The sequence below is a fragment of the Balaenoptera ricei genome, chromosome 11 (genome assembly GCF_028023285.1).
Source record: "Balaenoptera ricei isolate mBalRic1 chromosome 11, mBalRic1.hap2, whole genome shotgun sequence".
In the NCBI taxonomy this organism is placed as follows: domain Eukaryota; kingdom Metazoa; phylum Chordata; class Mammalia; order Artiodactyla; family Balaenopteridae; genus Balaenoptera; species Balaenoptera ricei.
The window spans coordinates 79679208-79705931 of record NC_082649.1 but is presented as its reverse complement, the minus strand read 5'-3'; the positions used below and the strand labels follow the sequence as shown (position 1 = coordinate 79705931).

The following is a 26724-nucleotide window of genomic DNA, read 5'->3' as shown; positions in this document are numbered from 1 at the left end:
TCACACTTCTGTAACGTTGCAGTCACGCCAAGGAAGCAGCAGCTCTCCATTCGTGTTTGATCGTTTTTGCTTGTTTGTTTGTTCTTCTCAGAGTTTGTCATCTTAATTGTCATCCTTCGTGACAGTCACTTTGTCTCTTTACTTTTTTACCATCTCTCTTCACCTACCCGAGCAACTCCCCCTCCACTTCCTGGGCCTCCTCCACCCACCCAAATGCAGACCAGCATGTTATATCAGAGGCTCAAAGGCATGCCTAGGCCAAAATCAAGTACTGTAAACTTCTACCTTTCCTTTATTCGACAGCTTTCTAGTTCCGTTGGCTTTTTTTGTTCATTTCTTTAGAAATTTTGTTTAGCATACTAACCTGAGGCTCAGACTCTCGAGTTTGACACTGTAGGTTTTGAGAGACTCGAAAAGAGAGCATTTATTTCCCAATGTCCACATTTTTTTTTTTTGTCTAGCTCTGTCTGACATATGCAACATTTTCAAACCTCAATGTCAGCACAAAATAACATTGTTGCATAACATTTTGCATGACGATTTTTTTTCTACGTTATGAGCTTCAATTCTGTTGTATGAAATGTTTACCAAGTATATTGTATTTTTAGTTCCCCTTCGTCAGTGCTCCAGCTAGTACAAGATTGGGTGATAGGAATATTGCAATACATTTCCAGATATTGCAGACAGCAGACGTGACCCAAAAAAATCGTTTCTAAGCACAAATTTCTCCTTGACCTCTGTTGGGGGGGAGGGAGGAGGGACTAGAGGATTTTGCACAATATTTTCTTTAAAGACAACATCTTAAAGAAGTTGCTTTTTGTACCATTTTTACTAGCTAGTGAGTTAGCAATGCAGGTGAAGAGGAAATTACAGTTGTGTCTCAATAAAGTAGCTTGATCTGCAGATAATGGAATTGCAGCTAATTAACGATAAATGAAAGTGTGGCTACATGGGTTCATTGGAAGATCAAACGTTCTAGATTCAAGGATACTTAACCTGCTGACTTTAAATGGTTGCATGTTAAAGCAAAATTGCAAAAGGTTTTATTAAACATACTGTCTGTATATATACATCAGGCATACACATATCTGCGTGCATGTGTACACACTCACAGAAAGACTGCGTGTGCATGTACACTTGATGTGTATCTATTGATATATATGGTAGTCAATCTAAGAGCACTGCATATTAAAACAAATCTTCAGGTGGTCCTAGCTTACGCATCTTGGATTTCTCCAAACGCAAAGATCATTCACAGCTTCTAAATAAAAATACATAAAAATATTGATGTGATTTCCATTTCTATATCATATGTCATGGACAGATAGAATTCCCCTAGATTTGGTGAGTGTTCCACCTGAAAGGACAATGTTCTCTATTTTGAAAGTAAGAGATTTCAAAGATGTGCCCCAAGTGGGATTTCCTGCAGATTTGTATTAATGTGCAGGCTTGTCTGCTTCCTAGAAGATGTATGTAAGTGTGTGATGTGTGTATGTGGGTGTATGTGTCAAATGGGTAATAAGCATAGGATGAGGAATTTGCAAATTGATGTGTAAATGTGAATATCAACTAACAAAAAAAAATAGTAGCCTATGCATATTTACTATCAAAATGCAAATACCTCACTCTACACATATTACCCCAACATATATATACAGTATGTTTGTAGAAATGCCTGAAAGTCTACTAACAGAATTATGATAGTCCACTTATGAAATTATAAACAGACCAGGTGCCCCAAAAGCACAGAAATCAATCTTGTCACTCATTCTTTCTCCAAATATTTATTGCTCTGGACCAGGCAATGAGCTGTCAGTCCCTAAACTCTGCACATTTCCTTACTCTGAGTGTTGAAGGTTCTCTGCCTAATCTGCATATTTATTTCCCCACAGCTCCCACCTTCATGTCCTAACCTTATATGCAGCCACATTTCCAGCTGAGCCTGGCAGAGACAATGGAGTGTTCCATTGGCCTGAGTCCACAAAGCCCAGTGTCACACCAGTCATCAGGCTCTGTTGGAGTGAAACTTTCAACGCCTCAATAACCTTACTCTTAGGTCCATCACTCTTAGGTCCCATTGGCTGGACCACTCCATTTGCACAGTGTTTCATAGAATTTTTCTTTTTCGTTGCTAAATCGTAGATTACTAATCATCTGACATGTTCATCGCCTATTTAACAAATGCACAAGGAAACAATTATGAGGAGCTGCTTGTTTGTTTGTTTTTTTAATTAACAATCTCTACGATTTTGTTTCCCACTCCACACCACGCAAAACCAAACCAGCACCAACAAACCAACCCTTCCTGTGAAGTATTGAGTAATCTTCTTTAGCCAGAAAAATCCTGAAGCCAAAACACACCTGCTTCAGATGAAGAGATTAAAATAAGTTTCAGCAGTCCTTTTGTGCACATATATATCCTCCTTGTAGAATCGTGCTCAAGGATCCTTATTGCTGTTACACCCATGGGCTCTAAATGACTCAGGCATCAAGGTTTGAAGGGGTCTGAGCATGAACTGCAAGTTCCCCTGTGAGTTTAGACTGGTTGAATTCAGGCCATTTCATTGGCTAAGAAAACCTTTATGTTTCAAATAGTACTCTTTTCCCCCACAGGAAAAAAAAATATAATTTTTGGTAACATAATAACATTGCCAAACAGTCATGAATTTAGCTCTATAAAGGATACAACAGAAATCAGGGTTCAGTTTGTTCTTGAGTGTGATCAAAGCCCTTTCAACACAGTAGAAACTAAAAGAAAAAAATGGAGTACATTGTTGCCACCTAACTGCTAACATTTCAGTTGTACCAACCAGTGGCTCAAACCACTTCATCCAATAATCTACACCCAACACTCTTTTAAAAATTCTATCCTGCCTTCTACCTAATGGCCCAAGAATGTCCGTTAATTCTCAGTCTCCTCCCTGGACAATTTAAAACAGCTAGACCTTTGAATCTGCTTTTTTCCAATACCTGTTAAACGTACAGACCTAGACCGAAAAACAATGCTATAGTATCGACTGTTAAGGGACAAATGTGGCAGCAATCAAGACTAAGCTTCTGTTACACCTTCTCACCTCAGGAAGCACGAGCACTGTCTAGAGAGGGATATAAGATAGTCCATTTATGCTGTCTTTAAAGAACATGTGTACAAAATGTCACCAAATTTGAAATGGGCTGTCATAGTCTTAATATAGCTTAATAAGCAAATCGGAAGCTGGAGCACTGCTTTTTCTTAATATGTATTATAATAATGATGGTGATGATAATAAAATGGCTTTATGGTTTGCTCACTACTAATTATGTGGCACTTAACATCTGCATGAAACTTTTAAAAAAAAATGGGTAACTCTTTGGAATTTCTTATCCACTAGTTCTAATGGCCACAAAACTAGCCTGCCGCTTTCGCTGAATTTTAACACAAATTCTTGTACTACAGAAAATGTAGGCCGGTTAATCACTCCTGCCAAAAAGCTGGAAGACACAATACGTCTTGCTGAACTAGTCATTGAAGTTCTTCAGCAAAACGAGGAACACCATGCAGAGGTAAGCGGGCATCAAGGGCAAAGTCTCTTGTTCCTTAGATGATGTTGCAGAACTGATTCTACCAGCAACTTTGTAAATAAGATGCCCTAACACCCATTTTCTTTTAACTGGCCTTGTAAAGATGAATGAAAGTGACAGTTTTGCAGGAGGAGTCTTTGCGAGGTTGTTTAAAGCAACTGAAAAGTGGTTGCGTGATATACGTTTCATCTTGAGTTTTCAGATGTTTCTAGCAACAAGCCAAAGAGGTGAGTATATCTTCAAGATAATTATCAAGCAGCATATGGTTATTGTCAGGAACACATGAAATACTTTTTGGTCTTTTGTGGTTGTTTCTGTTGCTACCACTGTTGTTTCGGTTTATTTTATTTGGTGTGTGGATCGAGAACCGTCTTTTTGAATTTATCTCCGTAACTTAGTCCACTCACCCTTGAGTCTTCGTTGATTAATCTCAGATGACCTGGGTTGCTAAACGCAGTGACAGAAACAAATTATTCTGTGTTGTTCAACTTGTCGATTCTCCAACATACATCTAAATAAATACAGCTTACTTTTTTTTTTTTTTTTTACAAACCACTGTCAAAATGATTATTTTGATAATAATTATAAACTGAGGGATTTCAAGGCTAACTAAATCCCAAACCTGTAAGGATTTAAACAACCCAACCCTTCCAAGAAAAGATTCCAAGATTTCATTATGATCAAACTGTTATATCACTGCTTGTTTCAAAACTGAGATTTAAAATCATCTCTCTTAAAATAGCCTTTTTGAAAACTGTACTCATTCTCACTCTTCCCCTCCAAGCAAATCTACAGCAAAGGGGGGAAAAAAGGGGGCATCAATAAAAGTAATGTCAGAAGCACCTAAAATGATTATTCCCATGACTAAATGAAAATCGACAGCATAGTTAAATAATATATAATACACCATAAAGCCAGTCGTCCCAACTAATGCCTGATTGCATATTTAAGTTTCCTCCCTGTTTTTCCATTCAATCTTGGCTGATCGTGGCAGGGGAAAGAGGTATGTGACCAAAACGAATGAGTCAGCCACCTGCTCTCATAGTCTGTGCATGCCCTTCCAGCACCATGTCTTCTAATGGGACTTTTCCCAGTGCCCCTGCTTCCTAACACTGACCCAAGGAATGTAACGGCAATTGCCAGTGGATTGCTTGTGCAGTGGGTGGCCCTCCACGGCAGGGTAAATGTGGGAGATTACCTTGCGCGTGCATGAAGCAACTGATACACTTAAAAACCACTGCAGTTCCATCCCAACACACACCTCCTACCTGTCTTGATTCTGTCCCCTTAGCCTGTCGTAGTACCTATGTCCGTCTGTACTTACCTTTACTTCAGCAGATGAGTACCGAGCGTAGTCACCAGTAGTAGCTAGCCAGAGTGATACTAATCTTCCTCTACAGCTGTCTGTATGTCAACCATATATACAGTATTTATATATAGAGAGAGTGCCAGAGAATCATGATTTCCCCCAAAACCCTCTCTGGAATGGGGTGAAGACCCCTTGAGGCAGGTACAACTAAATCCTTCAGCACCCAGCAAATGCACAGCCAAGAGTGAGAAGAGGGGCTAAATCAACACACTCTAAACGTAAAAACATAGGACTCACCTTCAGACATAAAATTAAGCTGGGCTAGAATTTTTTTCTGCTCTATCCTGTGCAACGTGCTTTTCAGATTAGGGGCATCTGGGGTTCAAGTGATGGTAAGTATGTTCTTTCCGGGTGTCCACAAAATCATCTCCAGAGGCGTAGAGGGGTCTGGCCAGTCCTCCCCTGCTGTGGGTATTGAGGCTTTTCCCAAGATGTCAGACCAAATTTTCAAAGACATGGATACAAAGAAGATGGTTTTCCTCACTTACAGTTGTTCTTTAAGTGAATGATAGAAGAAGAACATGGACATATATGTTTGATTCAATCAAGTTATTTTCTGAGGCTGCTGCAGTCTGAGAAAGGAGGATATTTTCCCAAATTACTCACAAGGGGTACCAAAGAAAAGTTGATAATCCAAAGAAGACATTTTTTTTTTCACTTTTCCAGAAAGCCCTTTTTCACTATGTGCTAATCACCATCTTAAACTGCCCTCATAACCATCATCACAAAAATATTTTAATCTTACATATTCAAAAGCCATTCATAAATAGGGTAGAAATAAATTCAATTCTTTTCTTGTTTATTAACTTTAGAAGTTAGGAATGTCCTATATGGGAAAAGAATCTGAAAAAGAATAGAAATATGTATATGTATAACTGAAAAAGAAGAAGTTAGGAATGAAAACTTCAGCATACTTTAGAATTCGGAGACCCAGTTTGCTTTTAGATCAATGTACAGGATTATTTCCTGAATTCGTCGTTTCACCCAGTCACAAAACCTCATTACTCAATCGATCAAAAACTACCTGTCTGCTGAGCACTGAGGCAGCTACCTCAGTGCTCTTTTGATGGACAAGGAGGCATCAGGCAGTCTTGACCTTCAGGCGATAGTATGCAGAGTGGCCAGGAGTTCAGGCTCTGAGGTTGAGTTTGAAGTCCAGCGTTGCTGCTTTCTTGCTTTGTGATCTCAGCCTAATTACTTAACCTCTCTTATGCTGTAAATTGGAGATAGTCATAGAATGGACCTCAGATAGTCATTGGGATGGAAGGCCAATAGTAATGCATCTAGTATCATGCCTGACACACAGTAAGCACTCCACAAAGCTTGGCTATTGTATTATTAGGAATACGTCACTAAGGAAACAAAATATATGAATATGTAATCATACAAAGGACAAAACCTACGTGGAATGTACCAAATGAATGACACAGTCAGAATATGCTGGAAGGAGGTTGGGTTTGAACGGTAGAGTGGGCCAGAAGGGCATCACCACCTGTTCTCAGTGCTCACGTACAGATCGCAACCACCTCAGAAGCTTTTAACAATTGCTGATGCCCAGGTCTCACCCCAGCTCAATTAACTGGAATCTCATAGGGAGGGGCCGAGTACTGGTAATTTTTTAAACTGCCCAGCTGATTTCATGGTAGAGCCTGGTCAAGAGCCTCTGGGCTGTAAACAAGGAAGTAGAATTTGCCCTGACACGCTGAGGATGAGGTTTTGCTGCCAAAAGGATGAAAGATGAAATTTGTTTTCTACTGGCCTGTTTTCTACTCACTGCCATATTCTCTGGGTGCTCGATAAACTCTAGAAAATCACTAAATCCTCAGCATGGATCTTGGCTGTGTGATCATGCTGTTTGGTGACACCACCACACAAATAAAAGTGACAAGTAGAATTGCCTCCCCCCCAAAAATCAATAAGCCTTAAAACTATTTTGAATTCCAATGTAAAGTAATTAACTGTTTCAGGAGAAAAAACATTCCCCCCAGATAAGACTATGTCATGTATACACACGTGCAGTACACGGTAGAAGTTGTCACTCGTATCTCTAAATTACAGCTTAATTCTGCTCTCAGAGCCTAAATTATGTGCACACACACACCTGCACGCGCACAGGAATTATGCCTTCATGTACTGTCGCTTCACTTGCCCAATCTCTCTCTCTATGTATACGTATGTATATGTATATATGTATTGTGGTACACAGAGGGGTACATATATACATGTAGTTTGTGTACAAAATATAGAGTGTGTTCAGTGTGGCTGACTATACCCCTAAAGCATACATCTTTGCCTTTCCAGAATGAAAACCACTGGGTAAGTATTTAGAAGCCAAAGTACAGCTCCCTTTTGTCTTTGGAAAAAGATTTCTGAAGACTTTAGACACCCACAGACATTGAGTTAGCTCATGTACAAAAATAGCATTCACCTGTATGAGCAAATATAAGATAAATAAATATAATTGTTGTTGTTGCTTTATTTTAAACCTTTGTCTTGCCCACCCTAGATACACAGACTCTGTTCGTTTGATTAAAAGTATGATATGGCTTTTTGGTGATTACTGCCCTTGCCTGAATCTTTTTCTCGTTCTCAGAGAGTCAGGTTTGATTATGAGGTTCTGAAAGAAAATACCTTGGGTGTAGAAAAATAAATTTGGACTTCACTTCTCCGACAAACCCCCCCACTACTTAAATTCTCTTCCTTCACTAGAATCCTATGTTCCTCTGCCAGACTTCCATGGTGATAATTCATATCACAGTAGTCACTGTAATTTGTAGGGCTTCCTATCTATATGATTATTAATGTAACAACCGTAGATAATTTCTCAACACATTATCAAATTCTAACAAGGGACTAAATTTTCTGTAGATAGTAGACATAGGTGCTTCTTATGGCCTCTGGTTTGCAGCTTTTCAATAAAGCTGGTAAGAACCAGGTATGAGGTTGGGCTGAGAAATTTTTAATTACAGGCATTTAGGATTTGTTTTTTGTTTTGTCTCATTTTTTGGTTGTTTTTTCTTTCTTTTTCTTTCTTTTCTTGTCATCCTAGAGCAAAATTGTGTCTGGGAAGGCAATTCAGTCTCTCTAGTAACTATTTTCTTGGACTCACCCTGAAGATGCAAAGTGAAATAAATAACTAAAGAATAAGTACCAGCCAATATTTGGTGTGCCTTTGTGAGTTTTGCAAATATCCTGCATCAGGGATGTTGAGAGTCAGCCCTCCACATAGGGTTGGGGGGCAGGAGTGGGACTCCAGCAAGTTTCAATATTTAGAAGATCCTTGCCTAGTAGGCAGATGGCTAGGAGAGCTCTGCGGGTGGGGTTGAGGGTTTCTTCCTCTGCTGGATTTAGCCACGTAGTCAGTGGAACAAGCCCCAAAACCCAGGGCTCTCATCCCCAGGTGGTAAAACTACAATAAAACCTCATCGATTCAGACCCAACTACTCTTAATTTGTGACAATTCAATTGTGGATGTGGCTCTTTTAATTTCTCCTAAGTAAAATATTTGACATGGTCTCAACTTTCTCTAGAAATTCTAAAGGCTCGTCTTCCAAGTTTCATCCCAGGATCTATAAAATTAATGCTTCCCTCTCTTTGACTTCACTTTATAGGTCAATTTATCTACAATTATTAGAAGTTTTTTTTAAAAAAAATACTTCTACATTTATGATACATTTATATGATAATCAATACCTTCTACTTGGGTGCCCTGGTACAGACTGCATACAGAAAGTAGCAAAAGGATAGTTCTCTTTTAGAAAGCCCAGTAATTTAGGTTTTTTTGCTGACAGACTAGCATCTCTCCTCTCCCATTACTCTGAATCAGTGAGGTTTTACTGTCAATTGAAATGGAAACAGCAGGTGTCTATTTCCAGCCAAGCTGACCTTGCAGAATGGTCCATGACTTGATTTTTTCCATTTAATTTGCAAACCAGCCACATGTTGATAAAGGAGAAGTAAGTAAAATGAAATCTCATGAAAGAAGAGAGATGGACCCCTATTCTGCCTCCTGGTGGCTGTTAGAATATCCCCAAATAACTAATAGATCACAGAAGAGCTTGGCCATTGAACAAACTCTTTCATTTATGGAATTATTTCCATAATCATCTTTCATGTTTCCAAATGCCTTCTCATCTTTTTTTTGGTGAATGCTCCGGAAAGTGTTTCCCATGTAAATAAATACTTTACAGCACTGGGTGGGGAGGTGGGGGAGTAGAAGGGGCTGGCAATTTGTTTTTGTTTTTCTGTTCTCTTTGAAATCAGCAAAAGAAAAAAAGAGAGGGGGGGGCGCCTCTTGACACTGCCACTCATTCTGCATGCCCCCTGCCAGAAATGATTAGTCAACATGCATGCATGCCTTTGAATTGCATTCACATCTGGCCCATCTGATGTGAATGTCACCTCTGAGACCCTGCACAATGATTTCCAAGGACCCACGTGCATGAAAATGAGTTACTTCACTGATATTTTTGGTTTTCAATGTACATATGTGTCCAGCCCTCAGAAAAGTAAGTCCTAATCTTACTGAGTGTCTCCTAGCTTAAAGCCTGATATTTCCTATAGACAGGATGCAAAACCGGAGGCTCCCTGCTTAAAGAGATTTCGACTCAAAAGTTTTGTGACAATCGCAACAATGGTTTCCTTCGCCTTGGTATGAAATAGGAGTGACATTTCCAACGTGTAGGGAAACACGAGTTGCTGAGCTTGTATGAGACCACAGACAATTAACCCCCGGATGCGTAGATATAAGTAAATAATAATTGCCTATTTTCAAGTTAGACCAGCAGAAAACCCATAAACACAGTGAAGAAACTCCCAAATTCTAATATTTTAGAGCAAGAACTAGCCAACAAGAGTGATAAAGAGCATGACTCAGAACGTACTGAGTTATTGTAAATTGAACAGAAGTTCCACACCTGTCATTTCTGCAGCTACATCCTCTGACCGGTAGGTCAGAGTAAAGACTTTCTAAGGCAGGCTTGGAATCATGAAAAGCATTGCCTTGGGACACCTAGAGGCCCAACTCTATCCAAAAAAAGCTGTTCTCTTTACAATAAAATTACCAAACCCTGCTGGATGCACAGTGAATCTTGAACAGCCAGGCCTTAACTTCACATCTTAGGTCGGAGACAGAAGCTCATCGCCTCTTTTCTGTTGTTTCTCTGCCACATTTCAAAGGCCTTTGCGTGGTGGTCAGACTTGATGGTGGAACACGCCGAGACGTTCCTGTCACTCTTTGCAGTGGACATGGACGCAGCGCTAGAGGTGCAGCCCCCAGACACGTGGGACAGTTTTCCACTGTTTCAGCTGCTGAATGATTTTCTCCGGACCGATTGTAGGTATCATCTTTGACCGTCTGACTTTCCTAAGTAGTGTGCAGATAACAGATTGCTGGAACATCTTTATCCCAGGCAGACTACAGGTTGGACACAGCTCTTCATAGTTTTATGATTACTTAAAAAAAAAAACAAAAAAACTTACAGCTGATGAAATTCCCTTTCTTCCAACAAGCGTCCTGTTGCAGGGAAGCCCTCTGTTGACTAGGCAGAAGAACCCAAGAGCAGTGAGAAAGTGGTGCCCGTGCCTATGGGTTTTATTTGCTCTTGAACAAGCTAAATTGACCTCTACACATTTTGAATTTTTATCAAAAGATGCTTCCTAGATGAAAAACAATTTCTTGCTAAGTAACACCCCAAGCATTTCCAAGTATCTTCCAGCAACACATAGCCGTAAAATAGACCTTCCTCCCCAGGGAGAGTGATGACAGAAGAGAGGGATACAGAATGTTCTTTCTTCCTGGTAACGTAAGGGGAAGAAAGGGAGCAGGTGCAAAGAAAACCTAAAAAAAAAAAAGAGAAAAGTATCAATTGTTGCTTTTCTTGTTCAAGGGGGCATTATTTTTTTCCCTTTTTAGAAGAGTGACACAAATGGGTAAAAGGTTTTTGAATTCCATTTTCCTTCCACGCAGATTGAAGCATGATGCCACTCATGTACTTTTTTCTTTTCTTCTCCTTCTCCTCCTCTTCCTCTTTCTCCTCTTTCTTCCTTCTGGCTTTTTTTTAGAAGCGGTATATTTAATGTAGAAGACAGTCCTCTCTATGTGTACGTTGTATGCTGATGGAGCAACTGTGGATTCTTACCGAGCTTTTGCTTATCTGTTCTAGATAATTTGTGCAATGGAAAATTTCACAAACACCTGCAAGACCTGTTTGCCCCACTTGTGGTTAGATATGTGGATTTGATGGAGTCCTCAATTGCACAATCCATTCACAGGGGCTTTGAGCGGGAGTCATGGGAACCAGTCAAGTAAGGAAACCTCTTTTGATACCATCGGAGTTTGGGTGCAAATGGCTGGAGAGTCATACAGAAATGGATTAATGGTGTCTTATGGTTTTCATTGTTCACATGGATAGAGAGCAAACACCATACTCCCAACTATCATGCTCATAGCCTCTTCGTCCAAGGAGGGGAGGGGGAAAGAGATTGAGAATTGTTTTATGAAATGGAATCTTTGGTTTATTGCACAAGATAAATAAGCAATACGGAATATAAATCTGGCTGTGATATTTGTACTGTGTATCTTACTCCAGTGGTTTTATCCCTAGGTATTGATGTTTCCCAAAGTGTGTTCCATAGGGGTCTAGGCAAGGGATAAGCAAACTTTTTCTGTAAAAGGTCAGATGGTAAATATTGAGACTTTTCAAGCCACATGATCTCTGTCAAGTCTCAACTCTACTGTGTAGCACAAAAGCCGCAATAGACAATAGGTAAATGAACAAGCGTGGCTGTGTTCCCCTAAAACTTTATTTACAAAAACAGGAAGCTGGCCTGTGGGCCAGAGTTTGTCATTTCCTGGTCTAGGCTTTTGAGACTCTCCTCAAGAAAAGGACTCTGTGGCCAGATATATTTAGGAAGCTCTATGTACCCTGCTCATCTACCCCACGCCCTTGTCTCCTGGAGAGCCTCAAAGTACACCAGCATATTTCAAAACTCGGAGAATATAGTCATACAGAAACTTGTTTGACTGTGCTTAATCCAGAGTTTCCTAAATGTATTTGACCACACTACTTTTTTTTTTTAATGGGATATCTATCCTGTAGGACCAATTACAGGAAATCCTATAGGTCGTGAATTTGGCAATTTCCATAATTGCTTGGCAAATAGATCCTATCTGAAATGTGTGGCAGATCTGGTGCCACCTCCATTCCCCAGCAAGGAGGAGGGCTGTCACTGAAGGCTGCCAGAGGGTCAGTCTCAGACTCCCCTTTCTGGAGAAGTGGAGAACTCCTAGGCGGAGAGAATTTTCTGGTATGGTTCGAAAAGTTCCAATAAAGCCTGATAGTAGCTTTGCTCTGTTAGATTCCCTTTTTCTTGTAGGAAAAGCATTTTGTTCTTTCTGGTCCTTTACATCTGTGGACTGTGGCAACCAGCATGGAGCAAAGCGGGGCGTGCACAGCACCCTGCCAGGCACTTCCAGGACAAATATTCAAAAGCCTTTTCTCACTTTGGAAGCCTTAACTTGTGCCCTGTCTTTAAGCAGTTTTCTGAATTGAGACCCTCCTTCTACTATTACACTTAATAAAATTCTGACTCATAAAGAAATCAAAGCAAAATAGCTTTTTCAGTCTATCCCCCTCTCCACATCTGAGCCACAAGAGAAGTTTCTTGACTTGCCCTACTGAGCAGGTTAATGGGCAGTAGCTCTTCATTGGCAAGTATCAAGATATCTAAATTTTAGCTTGTAATTCTCAGGTTTATAACAGTCTCTTAATACGGCCCTGCTGACTTTCAGCTCATGAGAATAGAGCCAGGACCCTTGATGATAAAGCATGAATGAGTGATTGTATTTTTTTTAAAAATGCTCACTCGAATCAAGGCAGTTGTCCTGTGCAGAACAGTTGTGAAAAAGGAAAAGGTTAAAATGAGTAATATTCACATTTTGCAAGTAGCAATGGGCTTGAAGTAGCATTTACTTACTTGGGTTTAAATGTGGAGGCTACTCCTCCCAGCACACGCAGGAGGAAATGATGGGTCTCCTTCCCTGTTTCTTAAGGAGCCCTAGAGGTAGGGCCCTTGTTCTGCAGTTACTAGCCAGAAGGCAAGGGCTTAAACCTCTCTAACTGTCTACTCATCTGTAAAACTAATTCTTAAAGATGTCTCTACTCAGTGTCTGAGAATTGTCATGAAGCTCTGTGATAGTGTCACTGAAGTCATTTTATAACCTGCTAAATTCTTTAGAAACCAAGCTAATGACCGCTATGCCTTCTGAACCATAACGTATACTTGATCAGTCAGAAGTAAAGGTAGACTTGAAATCATTTTCACAATTGGAAGTCTTAGTCTGGGAATGTTTCCTCAGGGTTTTTTTTAAGGAGTGAAAAAAAAATAAAGTATGAACTCTCGGATCGGTAATTTAAAGATCGGAAAATTAGCAAAGGATTGATCACTCGTGACTAACAACCTGAGAATATTTTATAGGGATGTGTTTTGTTTCTTAAGTAGCTTTTGGCTGTACAAAACTGTGCTGTAGGCTCGTGAATATGACTGTGGTTTGTTTAATTCATACTAAATAGTACGTGCTTTTCGGAGCAGGTGGAGGTATTGGAAAATGACAACTAAAACATAAGCTAAATTAAAATTGTTTGAAATCACCTACATTTTATTAGGTGATTTGAAAACAGAATGTGGATGCCATGGGACAGATTTGCAGAATGGCCAGCACAAAATGAAGGGTATGAAAAAATTGGGAACACACTTATGTGATAGGAAGGAATAAATCTCTCTACTTCTTACTATGCTAAGAGAAAGTATGAGCTTCTATCTAAGCACTAGATAGAGGGTTGATAAAGAAGCAGAGGTTCTTTTTTTTTTTTTTCCAAGTAAATAATGATCTTTTGGGGATATTTTTCACCAAGTTCACTCAAAAGTAAGAAGCTGACTTAGATAAATAGATTGTTTGCTCAATCTTCTCTAATTTTGACACATGATCCCACAGTGTACACACATGCACACACACACACGCGCCCCCAACAACCCTTCTCTCAAACAATTCTTACACTTTAATAGTTCTGTTCTTCTACTTTTCAAAAGTCATGATTATAGGTACCTGATTATAGGTAAAATGACTGAGAAATGCATTGCAAAGCTTACTTCAAGAAAAACTAGTACAGTTGACCCTTGAACAACACTGATTTGAATGGCACAGGTCCACTTATATGTGGATTTTTTTTCAGTAGTAAATAATGACAGTCCTGCATGGTCAGAGATTGGTTGAATCCACAGATACGGAACTGAAGATAAGGAGGAACCACAGATACAAGGGCTAAATATAAAGTTATATGTGAATTTTTAACTGTGCAGGGGTCAGTGCCCCTAAGCCCCGTGTTGTTCAAGAGTTAACAAAATATTTCAAATGTTAAAGAAAAACAGAACTCTGACAAGGAAATGCTACCGATATATTGAAGTAGCTAAAAGCAGATTTTAAATATTCTTTATTGTTCAGATTTTCTTATTTCAAAATATGGTCCTATGAAAGAAAATAGAGATATCATCATCATTTGGGTTTGATACAACTGAAGTTATTTGATAGAAAGGGTAAAATGTCTGAGTCCTTATTGCTTATTTCTCTAGAAGGGTGGCCTTCCATCTCTGAGGAGAGAAAAGGGAAGCTGCATCTCTGTTTCCATTAAGCCAGATCATGATGGTCATGATTTGAATCTCTAGGCATTGGTGGAAAATGTCATCCCATAGCTTCTAACCACAGCTGAAGATAGCCTCTCGAGGGCAAGCCCAGGCTGGACCCCATGGCCTTCTCCGGGGGTCCATGAGGACACGTCATAGCGCCACCACCCGCAGCTGGGCAGGTTGTTCAGAACCCTCCCAGCAGCCCTGAATATGAGCTTTTGGTCCTACCTAACAGATGGACCACACTTCTGCCAGCTCTTTAGAGTTGGTTTGTTGCTCATCTAGTCATCCTGACCTTCTGTGTGGAAGAAAACTTAGAAAGCGTCTAATCCAAAGCTTGCCAAGTCTAGAAACCCCTCTGCACTACTCTTTCCTTGACAGGTTGTCTCTTAGTCTCTACTTAAACACTTCCAGGCACAAGGAATCCACGCTTCACTGTTGCCCATTTCAGGTCAGGATGATTCTGAATTATAGAACTAAACACTGTTTCTTGATATATGCACACTGAAAACCTTGGGTTTCTCATTTCTCAAAGTGCACTTTATCTCTCTCTGCCTGAGACAGACATGTGAAAAGTATTTTCGAAACAATGTCTTTTCCCAGATTGTCAAAGCTGTCAATATCTTAATGATAATAAAATGTCAGACCAAGGATACCTTAGCAATACGTGGGTGGCCTGGTATGAAATAGACAAGTATTAGACAAGGAGTCAGGATTCTTAACTCTGCCAGTAATTTGCTGAGTGACCTTGGGCAAGTCAGATGACCTTCCTGAGCCTCAATATCCTCCTTTGTAAAACAGGAACTTTGAATACCCAAGACTTTCCAATACTAACATCCTAGGAAATGTGATTTTCCGTATTCACTTCATATATACATTTAATCAGCACTGCCTCCCTAACACCTAGAACAAGGCCTGGGACAGGTGTTCAATAAATATTTATTGATTAGCTGACAATTATTAAGAAACCCATACAGGCTGGAAATTGTAAGAGTACCACAGGAAAACTATGGGGAGAAGGAAGCAAAAGAAAGATACATTCCCCTGATCGGGGATTTCAATCTGGCTGGGTCTGCGCAACATGCACACAAGAAAAATGACTTTAAATATTTACCAATGTACAAGGAACATAAGGAAGAGTTATGAGAGCATAGGTAGAAGGGAATGAACCTCCACTGAGGAGTCATAAAGGAAATAGCTTGGAGAGTATTTCAGAAGGGGTAGGGATGTTGGGAAAGAACATGAGCAAAAGTAAAATTGGGGGGAAAGTAGGGTAGGTAGTAGAAACAGTGAATATTTGGTTTGGGCCAGCATGGATTATAAAGGAGACAAGCTGTAAGGTTGGAGAGATCGTGGGAGGTTCTAAAATCCCGTGAAGTTTAGAACTTTGTTCGCTAGGTCACACATTCTGAACAGGGGATTTACAGCTCCCAAAGATGGTGGAAATTGGTTCTTGGGGAGGGCCAGTGGAGGAGGGTGTGCAACAAAAGAAATCTTCCTCTTGCTGTGTATATGTATAAAGCACAGGTCTATATACAGTACATAAGCAGATATACAGTATATTGGTGGTATTAAACTTTCATGGGGAAAGCAGTTGGGGGATCTGGTGGTGGTAGGAAGTAAAAGCTTGAGAAACACCCCTCTAAACTCTAGAAAGATATCAGAGTGCCCCATGCCCCTAAGTAGGGATTAGACCTAAGAGTAAGCCAGGAAAGAGGTTTTAGTGTTCAGAGCACCAAGAGAAGACAAGATGTACCACATATATTCATGCAACAAAAGGCTCATGAAGTGGAAGGCATTCTGTGTCTTAAATCTAACCCTATCCATAAATCCGAAGCAGAAGACTTTGAGAAAAGACCCAACCATATCCTCCCTGCACAGAGACCCAACCTTATTAGAATTAATCCTGGAAGGAATGACTCTGCCGTCCGTAGAAATGATGAGACATGCACACATTTGTACCTTTCATCCATGTGACAGAGAGAGAGCAGATGAGAATTTTTTAATCCAGTGCTCCAGGGATGGGTCCTTTGATACGAATGGGAGCTACCCTTTTTCAGCAGTCCCCAAAATGAATGAGCCTAATTTTTAACATGTATCCGTTGTTAGGATTGCAATTTACACTTCTTACACTATCCAGAGATATCCAGTTATGATTTTCACAGATAAGCATGCTGGACTTGTTTTTAGGCAGTTGCTAAAGGACCCTCTAAAATAATAATTTGTTATATCCATCAGCAGCTCCAGGAGTGCTACAGGAAAATTCCCCCTTTTTACATATAATGCTTGGAATTGTCTCTCTGGTTATTAATATAAGTTATTAATAGCCAAATGAATTATTAATAACATTAGTAATACACTATATGATTTTGCTAAGAGCAGAAATATCAAGCATGTTTCTTCAGCCTTTTAAAAGTAGATCACGACACTATGTCACAGGAAGGAGATGTTTCTATGAGCGCAGTGCAGCCGTCCAGCCAAAACGTCATATTTTACAATATGTTTTGATTAATATAAGTATTTTTTAAAATTTTCATGTTTAAAACGAAGCTCATTTCTAATTTGTGTGCCCACCAACCGCTAATATGTTTAAAGTTGCTTTTGCATACATTTGTATGTTATTCATTCCTAGCTACTTTTAATTCACTCAGAATTGACGTTTTAACTTTCCAGGCTGCCATCTCGAAAGATCTCCTAATTCCTTGATCAATATTCAGTGTGTGTATCATTTAATGATCACATTTGCTTATATAGGCTTACACATGTCTCAGTGGAAATCGCCAACGGTTTTGTTCCGTAGCAGTGTTTAAGACTGAGAACCACCAGGGACTGAATTCAAAGGCAGATTCCCCAGTTAAACAGAGAAACATGGAAGGAAAAGTTCCATTTTCCCTTCCACTTAATAGTCAGCTTTAGCTAATCTTCTCTTGAGTGTTCCCACGAGAGCACCCTTTCCTCCCAAGTAGAGAAGTGTAATTGGCTTTCCCCAACTGTGAAGTGTAAAGGATGAACCTGTGAGACACCTGTTTCCCTTAAGGAAGAGAATGCCAGGTTGGCAATTTTGCATTCTAGGTTTTTCCATCCACCAGCCGGGGCTATATTCCCATCATGAAAGGGTAGCTCATTTCTAGAGAGAGGCAGGTGTCCAGACTATCTCTAGAGTCCAAAATTTCGGGTGTATCAGGAGATTTGCCCCCCCTGAGCAAGCCCAGAGGCAGCTCCAGCCTTTGCAAGAGCTGTGTTAGTCAAATACAGCTTGCCCGGGGCAGAGCTGCTTTGGCAAAACTTGCTCTTCTTCTGCAAGATCCAAAAAGCAAACCTCAACTTCTTTGCCAAAATGCTGTCAACTCCACTTAAACAGGAAGGCTCCTCTCAGATGCAGAGTTAGGCTGGGCTCCACTGTGCCAGTGACTTTGGCTGGATGGAACACCCTTGAAATGCCACTACAGAAGCACGAGGTGCCAGCTGGTTGAGCAGTATATGACACAGTCCCTCCAAAGAGATGTGGGTGATGCTCTCTGAGGTTTTTGTTTTGCTTTATTTTCTCTTTACCCATAAAGCCATCCATCTCTCTTTCATCACATCAGTTGATCGATCTTTGTTCAAAAAACAAAACCTGATACGAGGTCACAATTTTTAACTGTTTTACTTAATTTTAACTTTTTACAGAAAATACAAAACTTGATTAATATTCACAAGGTGAACACATCCATGTAACAATCCCACAGATCAAGAAACAGAACATCACCATCACCCCCCAGAAGCCCCAATCAGCCCTTCTCACAGTCTCTATCTCACTTTCAAGGGTAATTACTTGTAACAGAAGGCCACATTCTAAATCCACTTGTGGTCAAAGAATTCACTATACGAGCTGAAGTTGGGATTCTTTTCTTTTCCTTTTTTTGAGTGTAAACCTTTCTCCACTTTAATTGGACTTAGTTCGGGAGGGGATGTTTCCATTTTCTTTAAGTGTTCTATAAAATTGTGCAAAGCTATTCATTCTTTTTTGATACAATTCCTTCATCTTCGCCATCAACTCTGACGTTCCATTGCACATACACCTGTCTTCGGAAGTAGCAGTTGGAAAGAATTCCATTTCTGTCCATTACCATTATGTATACGTTCAATTGGGTAAATTTCCTGCTACACCTCGTATCTACTCTCTGACTTAAGAAATGTGCCTCCATCAAAAATAATTTGTAAATAAAAGAAAAAATTAAAGTGTTCCACCCTTTCTATTAGTCCCAGCTACTTCACTGCAGTCCTAGCCACAGCAACGCCAAGAATTCCAAGAACTTCGAGTTCTTTGTATGAGACAAGGTCTAGACCCTTGCGGCAATGGATCTGGAAACTGAAGGCCCCTCACAAAGGCATTGAAATAACATGATCATTGTATACAGGCGTCCATGAGTGTCCACGCTTTTCAGTCGCTCTGTGGTTAATTTTTTTCCATTAACTTTTATCATTTCTCTCTGAACACTGAGCCACACCACAGCTCCCCATCCGTAAGCTGCTTTCTGAAATGTGTCGCTTAAGTTTTCGTTGTCGTCTTGCTGTGGACTTAGCCAATTTATTTACAACTGTTGTGTGCTTCTGCCACATCTGCATTGTCACTGTGATGGTATTTTTTTCTTTCTGTCTGTTTCTTCCACAGGAGTTTAACCAGTAATCTACCCAATGTGAACCTACCCAATGTGAACCTTCCCAAAGTACCAAATCTACCAGTTAACATCCCTCTAGGCATCCCACAAATGCCTACTTTTTCGGCACCGTCATGGATGGCTGCTATATATGATGCTGAGTGTGTATTCAGTTCACATTAGATCTAATTTAAATTTAAGTGATCTTGGCATGGATATGTATTGTTTATTTCTATACATCCTATATAACGGAGATGGAGATGGATAATTAGACATATTTTGCTGATCATACAGAGACAATATTGTTTATTTCTGGCATGCAGCGTGTTTGTAAGACGTTTGCTATATATACAGCACTAACAATTTGTCTTACACCCACTGAACGTTTGAGGACTATGGTTCACTTCCTGAATTCCTTTGCAAAAGGCTTCTTCCCATATATATATATATATATATTTTTTTTTTTAATGCAGGTGACATGACTTTAGGAGTTAATCATCCAAAAATAGTCCAGGAAACCTCTTTGCTGGGCCAGCCGGTCATTTCTGGCTTGATCCAAATCACAGAGGAAAGCACACCTACCTAGAAGCTGGTTTGGGCTTTTTTTTTTTTTTAAATAAAAGATTTCTAGAGACTGTTTAAACCATAAAGCATATTTCTGGTGTCAGCAAATGGCAGGATATAGTAACAGTATGTTCAGGGCTAAATGAAAATTTCTGAATGGATCAAGCCTTAATAACATAAATGTTATGTAAAGGTACATTCCAAGGTCACAATACAATTTGGAGCATCGAGATCTAGGTAGCAAGAAGATGTCTAAGTTTGAGGATGCACTGCAGTTAAATTTGGGGGTAGCCGTATCATCTGTGGTCTCAGTGTAGGGCCACTCTCTACACTCATCCACACAAATGCCAGCAATGCATGGGGTTTGTTTTCCTTGGAGGTCAGGTCACCCCTTTAAAGCCAGCAGTTTGGAGGGTGAAGGTTGAGAAGCCATTTCTTCTAGCTTAGGAAATGAATCCTCTCTCCTTCTTTCCTTCTCAAGTAGAAGATCCAGCACCCCGAAATCCTACCTCAGGGAAATTAAATTAGAACCACATGCATGATTTAATACGTGAAAGAAGGTTTAGCAATTCTATACCCTCCTTTGATCCTTTTCTTAGACCACAGCTAATTATAGGCCAGATAAGCTTTTTCTTGAAAGAATAAATTGGCACATTTTCAAAGGGAAGTGTTATTATCAAAGGAATAAAAAATGATCTGAAACTGGCAGTGATGTTTTGAAATCTCAAAATCACATTTGTCAAGATGGCCCTCCACGTTTTTATTTCTGCAGTAATCCAGGTAGAGAACAGAACTTTAAAATGACTGCTCTACTGGGCTCCTCCAAAGCTACCTAATATTTTTAAAAACCCGTATTTGCTCACAAGTTCACAATGAAATCATCTGGTCAGTCTGATTTTCTTTTAAAGACAAATAAAAACCTCCAAAATTTGTATCTGGAAAAAAAACTTCTAAAACAACCCCATAAATCATATTCATGCTAAGATGACTATATGAAAAGTTAGATTAGGTAGTATCTGTTAAAAATTAAAAAATAAATATCCAAAAGCTTCTCTTACCTCCCTCTGTGCATGCTCTGTGACATTGTTTTTGAAAAGATATGAATCAAGACATTGTAATAAAGCAGATAATGGTCTCCATTCAATTAATTAAGGCATGAGTGGGAACACATTTTGGTAACTGCTCAGCAATCAAAATAATCTTGGTGCTATTGCCTTAACATTAACAGTTTATCTTAAAAATAAAAAGAAAATATTCTTTTCCTCATGTCAAAACTTAATAATAAGCTCTTCAAAGAAAAAGAAAAAAAAAAAACCCTAGAAGAATTTTTTGAAACTCTGAAACCAGATGGGTGTCAAAATGTTGTTGTAATAAATACCAATTATTGCATTCATATGTACTTAATGATTTAAAACATACAAGCATGCAGTTCCAAAACGGGGTTTCGACTAGGCAAAGTTGGGGTTTCTTTTCCCAAGCATAGGATGGGATAGGGGGGAAGGCTGAACTTTTTCGGAGAAACAGTGCATTCCCCCACTTTTGAACAGTGCCTACGACCGTATCTGAAAAGAAGGCGTAGATTCTCAATCACCCACCAGGAAATGCCTGATTCTATATCTTTTCATATTTTCAGTTTCCTCCTCTGCCACCTTTCATTTTAAGGACGTGTTTCCATGTTACCTGCTCCTTCGTGTCAGATACATCTACGTACTGACCTCAGACTGGTCTGTCCTTGAAAGCGTTACCCTGTTGGTCCAGGCCGTGGGCTCCCTCCCGGCATGTTGGGAGTCTTCTCCTACCCCCATCCCCCCGCAGTAGCTGTGTATGCCTTTATGCACTAGCTATATTTCTCTCTCTGAAGCATTAATTCAATGCAGCTGGCATCTGTCACAATAGAAACACCCACTCTCATCTGTTTCTATAGACGATGTCAGAACAAGTGGTAATGCATGGTATGTTGGACGTTTTATAAATTGCCGTGTTAGCATTAGTGGTATGCGAGGAAGGGGGTGGGAGGTGGCCACCCCACAGAGCTGCCGATGGGATTCTTACAAAAGAGAAAGCCAGCCAGGGAAGGGCAAGAGGGTGAGAGGTGGAGCATTTCCTGTACGTGGGCTTTCCGTCGATGCCCCAGGCAGGTAAAAGTTTCTTAGACGTCATTGTACAGAGAGGAATCAAGACCAATTTCTCCATCTGTACAGAGGACTGGGTAAGATGGTGCAACGGTACAAGAGCTCAGGTTTTGAGCCCTAAAGCTTTGCAAAGATCCCTTGTCCACTCACCTCCCCCCCACAACCCACCTTGTCCTGGGGCTGCCTATGCAACGGGCTGGTCTGTGCAAATTGGACTGATAACCAAACTGAACGAGAATCTTGGATTCAAGGTATCCAGGTGGACTCGGCTTGACGTGAGTCACCCCAATTTCCTTCCAGCTCTTCAAGAGAGAAAGCGGGTCCTCGCTCACCACTTTGTTAGCACTGTCCTTTTACAAATGAAAGTCTTGTGCAGTATCCAAGAGGTCTCCGCTCTGGAGGGCAGCCGGGGAAATGCATGAAGCCCTGAATTCTAATAACTGCATGTTGCCATGTAGTTATTATCTGTTGAGACCTACTTCTCCCTCTGGTTCGTGGCCTTCATCTGAATCATCACATGTGTTAATGTGGTTATTAGAAGAAGGCTGATTTTTACCATACCTTGTTCTAGTTATGGGGCAGCACCTTCCTCAGACTTGTCACTGGTCTGGAATGATTGGCCGAACAAAGCCCACGAAGTCACGTATGGTAAAACTCAAAATCTGCCGGTGGAGATCGCCCCCACCTCCACCGCCAACATGCGTCGTTTTGTATGTTGAAGCCACTGTTTGCCTTAAGCCTTCTAGCCCCCAACTGTTCTTGTGTCAGCTTTTCCAGAACCCTAGGCCAGTGGGTGACTCTTGTTTTCAAATTTTTATCCTGCCAGTAACGGATCAGGCACTTCAGAAGATCTGTTCTGGAAACTTGATGCCCTTCAGACCTTCATTCGGGACTTGCACTGGCCTGAAGAAGAGTTTGGAAAGCACCTGGAACAACGGCTAAAGCTGATGGCAAGTGACATGATTGAATCTTGTGTCAAAAGGTGAGCATAGGTGGCTGGACAGGTTTCTGCACCCCTTCCCCGCTGGGCACTGACTCGGGGAGAGGTGAGGGCTCCCACTCTTACAGTTGGCTGTAATTTGGAGTGTTTTGGAGAAGGTGATTGTTTGTCAAAGTCAGCTGGAGTGGTGACCACCTCACTCTAGCTTCTATTCACCTTCCCCACCTCTGTCCCAGACCCAACAAAAGATGGCACAGAATATGGCTGCCAGTTTTTTCATTTAGCTCCATGAGGAAAGGGTCCTTCTTGTCTCTGTATCCCCAATACCCATAAGTGTCTGGCACAGAATATTTAGTTAATACATATTTGTTAAATATCTGAGTGTATGCATGGGTGGATAGCTGGCTGGAAGAAAGAGAAGCACCTACAATTCTAGAGCCAGCGTATTCAGTACAGGTAGCAGGCATCTCTTGACTTTCCAGCAGTGTGGGCAGGACCTCCACAACATCATTCACTCTGTATATATGAACTGAGCATGTACCATTTGCCAACCATGAGTTGTCTTGCCTAAAATCTAACTAGATAGAAACAAAGGGGCATGACACATTAAATGTGCATTTTGATTTCCTACACATTGCCTGGGTTATCACCATGGCATATAGGATTGAGGTGGGAATGCTGCATTTGACCTTTCTAAGTAGACTTTCCTGACAAAGAAGAAGAAAATGAGGACAGTACACATCCACTCAACAAAAATTGTTTGGGCTTCTCCTGTATGCCAGGCACAGTGCTAAGTTCTTGGCACACCAGGGAGGGTGGGAGATCACATCCCTTCCCTCATGGAGTGTCTATTTCTGAATATCAGAGACAGAAATGAAATCCGTCTGATTTGACATCATTATCATCACCCTGTCTATCCCCAGACACACATCCAAGTTCTCTTTCCAGTTCATAACGGTTCCATTATTTTTCCTCATTCAAAAACACCCGAAATCCCCCAAGCAGCACAGACTACTCTGGATCTCCAGATGTTGTGTAGTTTAGTTGATGGATCAGTTGTGTGTGATGGGGGCTGGGTTTGGCTGAGAGTGAACTGAGTTCATTATTTTGTATCTTGGAAGAAGAAAAGAGAAGTAATAGCATCAAAACTGGAAACCAAAAGGGCAAAAGACCTGCACAGCCCCCAGTAGGGGAGCATCTCGGCAGGAATTGGTAAAGCAGCCACATGCTGTGGGGAATCTGGGCAGGTGTCCGATGGCACTTCTGGAAGCTTAAAATCCTGGTGATTCAGATTCTGTGTTTTGCTCTTTTCTTCCCAGTTTTAGAAGCAAAGGCAGGCCTATTTCTCAAACCAAAGATCAAAATCTTTCCTTAGGGTTTTGAATTCCACCATTTCCTACATGGTCTGTATCAATTTTAGGAAAAGCAAGCCTTTCCCTATGGCCAAACCATCCCACCAAAAACTTCTTGCAGGGCAGTTTCCCTGTGGTGAAAAGTTCTCCCTTCATCTGTACTAGCGGCTACAACGCAGTAGAAAGAACACTTACTAGCTTCTGATCTGTGTACGCAATCATACAGAAAGACATGTATACCCTTCTCTGAAAAGGCAGACTTCTGAGAAGGGAGTAAGAAATAAAGACATGCTGGGAAGAAAAGGGAAGACATAGGGATGTGAAAGGTAGATAGTGACTGTTTTCTCCCTTACCACATGCCTTGGTGTGCAGGAGCTTAGCTCCCTGACCAGGGATCGAACCCACCGTGCCCTCGGCAGTGAAAGCTCGGAGTCCTAACCATTGGACCACCAGCGAATTCCCCTTACCACATGTCTTTATGGATCAGCCACCTCCAAGAGTGTGAGCTACTAAAAGGCAGGGAGTGTATCTTGTTCATTTTGAACTCCTCACCTTCCCCGGGTCCCCGCCTCATGCCTGGCACATAGTGGCTCTTAAGTAACCTTTTGTGAACAGAAGTTGGTCAGCTGCACATGTACACCTGGCACTGGACACATAAATACCCCCATGTCCCTTTCAGTTGAGGCCCCAGACAAAAGCAGATCAGGGCAAACCTAGGGGCAAATGTCATCCCCAAACCTCGAGATTCAGAAGGTAAAATGTGAAGAAGTCCTTGGATGTTGTAAGACATAGAATCTACATTAGTAGAGCCTGGAACATTTGCTTTCCTCTTTGGGACAGAATAAAAGGGCCTTGTTCTAGAAGGGCAAGGACATTATTGCATAAATGTAAATACTCATTTCCAAGTTTCTCAGCAATTGAAATCATTCATCTGATGGACTTGATGGCGCCGCTGGTCTAGTCTGTGTCAGGTCCTGTGCTCCGCACAAAATAAGGCACCCTAACTGCCCTCAGAGAGTCAGTGGAGTAAGTGACCTCTCCATTCTTGGCTTTTCCTTCCCATGGAGCCCTATCCGTCATATTAATCTTGCATTCAGCTTCCTCTTTTCACAGCCGCACGCTCCAAGGGCTATGAACAGCTCTCCTGTGAAAACAGAAGACGATTACTTCATTGTAAGGGAGTGATTTAGCATTTCCATTTCTCAAATTGGGCCGGAACTGGCACACAAACCTCAGAAGATCAGCACAGGGACCTGTCCAAGTCAGTCCCCATCAGGCCCCCTTTTCACAAAACCAGAAAGTGATGTATTTTCAACGTAGCTTAAAATGATCATCATGATTAGAAAGCTTCTTCAGTGCACCGAGCCTTTGGGAGCCAAGATCATTTATCTTTAACATGATCATATAATATATAGGAGTGTTTTAAGAGGTTTTTTTTTTTTAAGTTTTTTTCTTAAGAACTGGGCTTCCAACCTTAGAAATTATACTTGGCTTCCCTGCCTGCACCCAGGGTGTGTTAGCAAGCTGGCATCATTTCCTGAGCTAACTAGCTGTGTGGTCCTCCCTATGCACTGTTAGAAAACTGCTACAAATACCTCTTAAAGCAATGCTTTCCTGGTGGCTGCATGATCTCCAGAACCTGACTGTGAACAATGCTGAAAAGATGCACTGGTCGAAAGGAGCTTTAATAAAACCACTTACTAACCAGGTGCTTTTCTTTAAAGACATGTCATGACGTGACCCACTTCTCTGAAACCTTTCAAAATCTAGCTGGTCCCTTTTACAATGCTGATATCAAGGATTAAATCTTACCCCTGTATTACCAGCTGGCCATGTCGGACTAGGGTTTTCCTGTGTGCAGTTAGCACGTTGATGGGATCATAATTTGGCCTGTGTCAAAATTATGTCATCTTACGTTTCCACCGTTGTACAATTCTTGAAATGGTAAGTATATTATGATATTTTTACTTATAAAAATACCATATTCTTATTACAAAATAATACATTGACATCGCAAAAACAGACAAACAGACAAACATAGTGGAAGCCCCCCGGGACCACTCCTCTTAATTTCGCTCTCCTCCCCAAAGGTAGCCATCTTATTTTTTTAGTCTTTAAAGCAGTATAATAAGCTTGTTGGATTTTTTTTTTTTTACGTCACTCTCTTTCAAAACCAGAAAGGAAAAAAGAAACCAAACAAAACAATAAGTGTAATTTAAGATATTTCCCCCCATGAAGTTTTTGAAGATTAGAAGCTGTTTTTTGGGGAGGGGTTTTGCTGTTTTTCTTAATGAAGTGATTCAAGGTAGTCGGTTGCCAGTATGAGAGAACTTATATATGCTATAATGCTATAATTGGGTTTTTGTTCATTCATTCATTCTCGTGCAATTAGGGTTCTCCCTAGCATGTAAACTATAGACAGAAATACGCCAGGCTACAGGTGTTCCATGTACTGCAGAGAAAGGAAGGGTTTACATGGCTG

At 40.7% G+C, this 26724-nt stretch overlaps 1 protein-coding gene across 8 annotated transcripts in view; it reads left to right on the top strand.

The window, feature by feature from the left end:
* The window catches only part of CADPS (calcium dependent secretion activator), a 474621-nt gene that overhangs the window by 368665 nt on the left and 79232 nt on the right, over nucleotides 1-26724 (top strand). For 5 of the 8 annotated variants that reach the window (XM_059937688.1, XM_059937691.1, XM_059937689.1 and 2 more), the window contains 4 exons: nucleotides 3437-3543; nucleotides 10109-10265; nucleotides 11095-11236; nucleotides 22777-22932. In XM_059937688.1, coding sequence (XP_059793671.1) covers nucleotides 3437-3543; nucleotides 10109-10265; nucleotides 11095-11236; nucleotides 22777-22932 — 562 coding nt within the window. Of the gene's footprint in view, nucleotides 1-3436; nucleotides 3544-4555; nucleotides 4565-8865; nucleotides 8887-10108; nucleotides 10266-11094; nucleotides 11237-19268; nucleotides 19416-22776; nucleotides 22933-26724 lie in introns of all 8 variants that reach the window. The other 3 variants (XM_059937687.1, XM_059937683.1, XM_059937690.1) reach the window with 3 other exon arrangements.